The sequence below is a fragment of the Henckelia pumila genome, chromosome 1, assembly GCF_033568475.1.
Source record: "Henckelia pumila isolate YLH828 chromosome 1, ASM3356847v2, whole genome shotgun sequence".
Lineage (NCBI taxonomy): Eukaryota > Viridiplantae > Streptophyta > Magnoliopsida > Lamiales > Gesneriaceae > Henckelia > Henckelia pumila.
The window spans coordinates 159509428-159517191 of record NC_133120.1 but is presented as its reverse complement, the minus strand read 5'-3'; the positions used below and the strand labels follow the sequence as shown (position 1 = coordinate 159517191).

Genomic DNA, 7764 nt, shown 5'->3' with positions numbered 1-7764 from the left:
GGCAATTTTTAAATAAAAGTGGAATAAGGGCACTACCATGAATAAATATAGAATAAGGGCATATTGGTAATTGGTCTTCATAATTCAATTTACTGTACAATTTCTGATTCCTAAACCCATGTCCAACGAGGGACTTATTTTCCAATTTGAACAGTGCCATATCCCGGGGCTTCGGGATTCATGAGAATTAGCCAAAAACGAGACAAACAAAGGTTTACACATTTATCATGCTCGAATCCATTACACCAAACATATCCTAAGAGCCTGAACTATTATAATATGATATAGATATAACTGAAAAAACCGATCGGAATTAAAATTTTGTTTTTTTTGGATCGGTTTTTTGATTTTGGATATAAATTTTCAGTTTTTCGATTTTTCGGTCTTGTTTCGATTTTTATACATAAAAAGCCGAAATAACCGAATCGCCGTAATTTATGTTATATTACAGTTTAGTCCCTTGGTTAGTAGGTTTTTCGTTGTTAATACACTTTATTTTTATTCCTAAAACAAACTCCTGGTTGGATTTTCAAATTAGAGTTCTCAGTTTCTCACGCATCGTTGCTTCATGCTTCCCTAGCCCTAGCCGCCGCCACTCTCCCGAAATCCGCCGGCCACCGACCACCGTCTTCCGTAGCTTTCATCACAAAACCCACCGACCGCCAAGCTTTCCTCTTCCTCGAACTCGCTCACGCCACTGCTGCTCGTCTTCTCGTCTCCTCACCAAATTACAAATCAATTTCCAGCACTGTCCATAGGTTTGTTGCTTCAAACTTCACTTAATGACTGATTAATATTATTATTCTATTATGGTTTATGTTTTATTTTTCATTTTCGTGATTGTCTAGATTAGCAATCGTTGTATTAGATGTTTAGATCTAGATGAGATTAATATGCTTTTTATGTGACTAAGAACACATTTAAACTTTAATTTTCAGATAATTGTTGCAAATTTCTCCCATCCGATTTGTTTAACAAATGATAATAAGAGGATTGATGATAAAAATTAAAAAAAAAATGATCATAACAAAAGTATGTATTATTGTAGTATCAGAGCGAAATATTGGAGGAAATAAAAAAAACCAAGAAACTTTATGTAAATATCCTTGACGCTAGAGTACTAGTTTTTTGAAATGAAACGACTTTTACTGAATTTGTGCAAGAGTAGTGACATTTAGTTTACATTCTCACGATGAAAATTTGTTTAAAAAAGTATTAATTAATTATTTTTTTTATAAAACTAAAATTTCACAACAGGGGTAAAAAAAACCCCAAGAAAGGAAAGAAATTATCTGGAGTGCTGGAAGAAACAAAAGAGAAGGGAAACTAGAAAAATTAAAAGACCAAATTTGATTATTTGTTTGATTCTCTATTTTCTCCAAATTTTGTGTCTTTGAAGTAAAGCAAGTTTTTTTTGTTTATTCTATTCATTTTCTTTACTGATGTAGATAGATAATCAAGCATGATCTAGCAAGATCTTCTATAATTTACATCATTGCCAATATTTTTTGTTTTATAATTGGATCATCATTCTTTTCATAGTAATGATTGATGTAATTTGTTTTTATGACAAGTCTCAAGTTTTGCCACATTTGAAGTGTCAATGATTGCATTCACTTTCAACAAAGCAAATGCTCTTCTTAGAAATAATTCCTTTTGAAATTCCTCAGGCATGAGTGATCGTCGCAGCCGTGACCACCGAGACCGAGACCGTGACCGTGACCGTGACTGGGATCGTGACCGCGACAGAAAAAGAGATGTTTTAGATTATGACCGTGACCGCGATAGAAACAGAGATATAGTAGATCATGACCGTGACCGTAGCAAACGCTCCCGTTCTCGTACACCAGACCGCACCAGATCCCGTCATGCTCGCTCTCCGGATGATCGTCAACGTAGTCGGCACCGGAGCCATCGCTCCCGTTCTCGTTCCCCGTCCTCTCCTCCCCGCAAACGCCACAAGCAAGACTCTGTTTCTGTTAAGGATAAACGTGGTGAAAAATCTGAAGCGAAAGAAAAGAAGAACAAGGACAAGATTACTAATGATGATCTTGTTAACAACAATGATGGGGCTGTGGTGGATGAGGATGAGATTGAGATGATGAAGAAGTTTGGTATTCCTATGGGGTTCGATTCTACCAAGGGAAAGCCTGTCTCCGGGAACGATGTTGGAGCGGTGAGGAAGGTCACGAAGCGGCAGCCTAGGCAGTACATGAACCGTCGTGGCGGGTTCAATCGTCCTTTACCTGCTGAACTAAACCGCTAAATGAACTGAGAATATTCCTCAAGGTTCAGCTTGTTGAAACAATTTGTTTGAGATTTACTGTACTGATTTTCTGGCAGCATATTACTAACTTGATATTTTGATTTCCTCTCGCATTTTTGACTTGGGGTCGGGGGGGCATACATATCAAATCGAAAGGAGTGAACCTTATCCAAGCAGTGCATTATATATAACTAATTTGAACAAGAAAAGCTGCAGAATGTCTTACAAATCTGTATCAGTCTTCTGCTTTCTAGGTGCTCGTACTCTGTTTACAATGCCCATTTAATACGGGTGTGCAATCGGTCGGTTACCGACCGAACCGAATAGTAGCAGTTAATCGAATAAACCGAATTTATTTTTGGGAAACCGAATGGATCGAATTAATTTGAATAACCGATTACACTGAATCGATTTGAAAATTGGTTAATTCGGTCACCGAAATTTAAATGAGAAAATTGAGAGAATTTTGCCGTATGATCTAAAATAATTAAATAACATTCTGTTACCTATTTTAATGAAGGCTAAAAATAAAGTATTATGTATAACAGATTTAACATTAATAAATTTTGACCTTCAAGTCTGTTCTATTCATGGAGTTATGTTTGAAAATAAAGTCCAGGAACTTACTGGGGTGTGTCGAAGTCTAGAGAGTGAAAGTGCAGCAAAAACCTTTGAGAATGAACAGATGAAAGGGAAGATTTTTTTAATGGAGAGTGAAATCCGAGTTAACGAAAAATCCACGATAAACTCGCCTCGAATGCCTATAAACTCGAGATTCTTCAGACAACAGTGCAGAACTTGAGAACCAAATTGGCAATGAATCAACACAGCAGAAAGGCCGAGAATGTTGATTTCGAAACAATTCAAGAACAGTTGCTTGAGGCTGAGGAAACTGTTTTACACTTAATGGAGTCGAACCTGCTAATCGCAGAAAACGTCAAAGAAATCCCTTGTCAGGATGAAGTTTCATCACCAAACGGATCCAAGATGATGTAGAGAACAAAGATCACATAGCAGGCCCAAAAAGGGTCCGAGAAGATCGACCTGTTGCAGCTAGAGCTTCAGAAAATCCAATATATTTTGCTGAAATTCGAGGATGAGAAGAAAAACAAGGGGAGAAGCAGCAAGTTCTTCAAGAGCAAGACGGTGATCCTGCGGGACTTCATGTACAATGGAAGGAAGATGAGCGTGAAGCGTAAGAAGAGTCCTCTCTGTGGATGTTTAAAGCCATCAAATAGCATTAATGGGAGAAGCTTGTAATTTGGATTCATCGATATTGTAATTTGTGTGTTAGAATCTGGTGTTTAAATTTTTAGCTATATAAAACTGATTTTTTAGTGTAGAGGAACTGTAACAACAAGATTCTAATTAAAGCAAGCCTTTAATAATGTCTTTGATGGCCACTTCCAGGTTATTATAAGCTGAATTCTGACGGCTGCTCGAAGCAAGTAGGCAAATTGAGTATTGGAGGAATTGTCCGGGATCATCGGGGATACCCTATTGTGGCTTTTCATGACAACATTGGGATAGGTTCGAATACAAGACCAAAGCTGTTTGCGATTCTCAAGGGGCTTGAAATTTGTAAACTCTACAATCTTTTTCCTTTATGGCTTGAAGTTGACTCCAAGGCTGCTTTATCCATTATTGACTCAGACTCCGTTCAATGGGAGCTTCGAAACTCTTTGACGGCTATCCAAACTATACTGAATTCTTTCCAAGTTCGAAAATCACATATTTTTCGAGAAGCAAACTCAGCTGCGGACGAGTTGGTAAACATGGGAATTGCCCTTGGGTCGAGGACTCTTCATCCTTGGAACATTGACGGTCGACTTAGAGGAATATGTAGACTTGATAAAATTGGTCTTCCTTATATTAGAGTTAGTTCTAAATTTCTTGATTGAGCTTGTTACATTTTTTTTTGAGAGGTATTGATCTGCCAAACCACCCGCCACAACAGACGGTTTTTTATATAAAAAAAATAATGTCTTTGATGCTCCTACCCGAAATTTAATCGATTCTTTGTCATCAAATTTTCACTATAATCATCATGTTTAAACCTGATTTGAATTGGAAGTAAATTTTACAGAACTGGCTCTTAATGAACAGTACTGAACTTTCTCTACCTTATGAGAGTTGGAGATATCTTAAGTTCAGTATTTATATGATATCTCAATACTTGTTATAAAGTAACTATAAATCTGCCAAATACATGTTCACCTTTCTTTTTTTGGACTACCTTAATTTCTCTTGTTTTTTTTTGTCAAGTTTGGTTTGAGTAATAAGATGATAAATTATGAATTTGTCATTTTTCAACAACTGATGGATATAAATAAAAGAAAGAGAAGATGACACTGTATTAGTTCAAAGAAGCGTGAAAAAGAATCTGCTTAACTGTGCTTGGAGGAAATTTTCCATAGCATTTTATATTATCTGGTGCTCAAAATTGTTCTTGGGGTTTGAGTGGTTCGGTACGGTATACCGACTTTTCCAAAGAATACCTTGTACCGCACCGAAAATTTCGGTATCGAAAAAATAGATACCGATAATATTTCGGTATAACGAAATTTTTATGCTGTTCTTATCGAAAAATTTCGATATACCGAAATTCGGTACGATATCGAGATAATACCGTCTATACCGACATTATTAAAAAATTGCTCTTGCTTACATTACATTTTTCACCATCCATTTATACAAATCTCGGTTTTCCAGCTGGGAATATTTAAAACGCTCAAGATTGTTTATAAATACACATAAAGTCTAATATTGAGTACACAGACCATACATATTTCATATGTTCTATTCAATTATACGTATAATAATCCCAAGTATATGAAAAAATATCTATGCAACATCATAAACTCAGGAACAAACAAAAATTGAAATCAAATCAGATATATGATAAAGTACAATTTTTGCACTTATATTTTATATGATTTAACTTGGCTGTTGTTGTGTATCGAGCAATATTATGCATATTTTTTGTTGTTTGTGTATTTGCAGGATTTTGAGTGATGATTTTTTTTATTTGAATTAAAAATGTCAGAAATGTGCAAAAAGAGGGAAAGAGAAGCGCGCAGAATAGAAAAAGAATGGAACAGATCGGCGCAGCACCTGTTTTGCAGCACTCCAGTGCCTGTCACTCTATGTCTTCAGCGCCCCAGCGCTTGGTTTTCAGCACTCCAGCGCTTGTCGTCTGCATTTGAAAAAAAATAATATCGGCGATAGCGCCGAGAAAGTGGCGCTCCAGCGCTGCATTGTTTCAAAATTTTTGGAAACTTTTCGAGTCGATTTAAAAAAATATTTCTTGGCTTATTTTGAGGGATTATCGAGGGTTTGACATCAGATAGGACGATTGAGAGACTTTGGAGCGCACAAGAGCCAAAGAATTCGGTACGAAGGCGGAAGACGGTGGCATCCGACGACGGAGAAGCTCATTCTAACTTCGTTCTTGATTCTCTTTGATACTATATTTTTATTTTGATGAATTGTTGGAAGACCATGTTTAGTTTATTGCTTAAATTCATCATGAACTAATTTATTAGTTTAGATGGTAGACGGATCTTGACTTGAGACCATGATTTTGATATTTTGATTTATATATTTGAACTTTTCGCACGATTTATTTTTGTTTTTCCTGTTTTTAATGCTTTCAATTTACTGGCCATATATTGAATAATTTATTGTTTAGGATCTATCACTCGAGAGAGGGAATTTTGAATATGACATAGGAAAATACATCTTTGGTGTTTATATTAATCGAGAGACATATAACTCCATAGAAGTTATTAGAATAATTACTGCGCTATTTACCGGATTTAATAGTTGAACTTAGATATAAATATTAAGTTTAATATTAGATAAGAATTTCTGCTTAACACTTGAGAAAGAGAGTAGAAAATAATATGAATTCTTGGATAATAAACTAAAAGAATTTATAATTAAGAAATCATTAGGAATAAATCGTGGTGGATAATCAAGTGAATTCAAATCTCTATAATTTGTCTCTCATTGAATTTTCATCTTGCGAACTCGTCATTTATTAATTTTATTCATTGTAATTTTTAGTTACTTAAACTCAAACCATCATCGTAGCTCTAAATAAGATTAACATTTTATTAGTTACAAATATTTAATATAATATCATTTTATTCATTCTCTGTGGAATCGACTTGGACTCTATTTCTGTATTAAAACTTGACATCATACTCTTGCGAGCGAATATGCAACAAGTTTTTAGCACCATTTCCGGGGAATGAATTTTATTTGATTTATATTAAATTGTGCTAATTACTCTTAATTTTGATTTAGAACATTTATTTTATTTTATTGGTTCTAATTTAAAAATTTTCTCCTTTGTTTATACAGTTTATGTGAAAAAGTCAAATGAAAATAGAGAAAACCAAGAAGGAGGAGAAAATACTGGTCCGATGCCAATCAGAGATCAATTTAGACTGGTGATCAACAATCATTATTCTGAAATTTCTCGGCAGAATATCACGACTAATAATTTTGAGTTGCAGCCAGCTTTGATTAATATATGGTGCAGCAAAATCAGTTTAGAGGTGCAACTACTGAAGATCCAAATTTGCATCTGCACACTTTTGTGGAGATTGCTGACACGATGAAAATTCACAGTGTTACTATGGACACCATTAGACTACGACTGTTCTCATTTTCTCTTAGGGACAGTGCTCATATTTGGTTGTAGTCACCGCCTCTTGGAAGTATTACCACATGGGCTGACATGGTTTCTAAATTTCTCGCTAAGTATTTTTCGCCTGCCAAATCTGCCCAACTGAAAATTGAGATCACTAAATTCAGACAGCACGATTATGAGCAGTTGTATAAAGCATGAGAGCGCTATAAGGAATTACTACGGAAGTGCCCAAACCATAATTTTACAGATTGGGAGCATATTGAATTATTTTACAATAGTTTGAATCGACCCACTTGGATTTCTGTGGATGCTGCTGCTGGAGGATCGATATTTTTTAAATTTCCTAATGATGCTTATGATATGCTTGAGCAATGCTTGAGCAGATGACGATTAATATCTATCAGTGGCCGAGCGAGAGATCTGTGACAAGGAAATCTGCTGAAGTTCATGAAGTTGATGCATTCACGGCTTTGACTGCTCAGATGACTGCTATTTCTACACAGTTGACTGCAATGAGCAAGAAAAATCAAGTTTCTACTGAGACGGCATCACTGGCGACTGCAGTGAATTCTACTGATGGATTTGAAAGTATGGAGCAAGCCCAGTATGTGAACAACATAAATTTTAATGGCTATCGAGGTAATCCTGCACCCAATCAATATCAACCTAGTTTGCGCAGTCATGAAAATTTTTCATATGTAAATAATAAAAATGTGTTGAATCCTCCACCGGGGTTCAATATTCAAATGGGTGTGGGTAAACCATCTTTGAAAGATTTGGTGAGCCATTTCGTATCTTATTCAACAAAAATATTTGAGAGGAATGAAAATAAGCTTGA

General features: G+C 35.5%; 1 protein-coding gene and 1 non-coding gene across 2 annotated transcripts; one reads left to right on the top strand and one right to left on the bottom strand.

Moving 5' to 3' along the window:
• Window positions 1-533: 533 nt before the first annotated feature.
• On the top strand, window positions 534-2359 carry LOC140875834 (uncharacterized). Its single transcript, XM_073279636.1, has 2 exons — window positions 534-758; window positions 1671-2359. Exon 2 carries the CDS (start codon window positions 1673-1675, stop codon window positions 2264-2266), a length of 594 nt encoding a protein of 197 aa, XP_073135737.1. The 5' UTR covers window positions 534-758; window positions 1671-1672; the 3' UTR covers window positions 2267-2359.
• Window positions 2360-7061: 4702 nt separating this feature from the next.
• Window positions 7062-7168, bottom strand: LOC140876820 (small nucleolar RNA R71). The gene has a single exon (XR_012149052.1). It is a non-coding gene; the product is annotated as a small nucleolar RNA R71 (small nucleolar RNA).
• Window positions 7169-7764: the final 596 nt, after the last annotated feature.

Bases quoted from the DNA above. Each gene is read 5' to 3' on its own strand.
- LOC140875834 (XM_073279636.1), top strand. From the start codon at position 1,673: ATGAGTGATCGTCGCAGCCGTGACCACCGAGACCGAGACCGTGACCGT.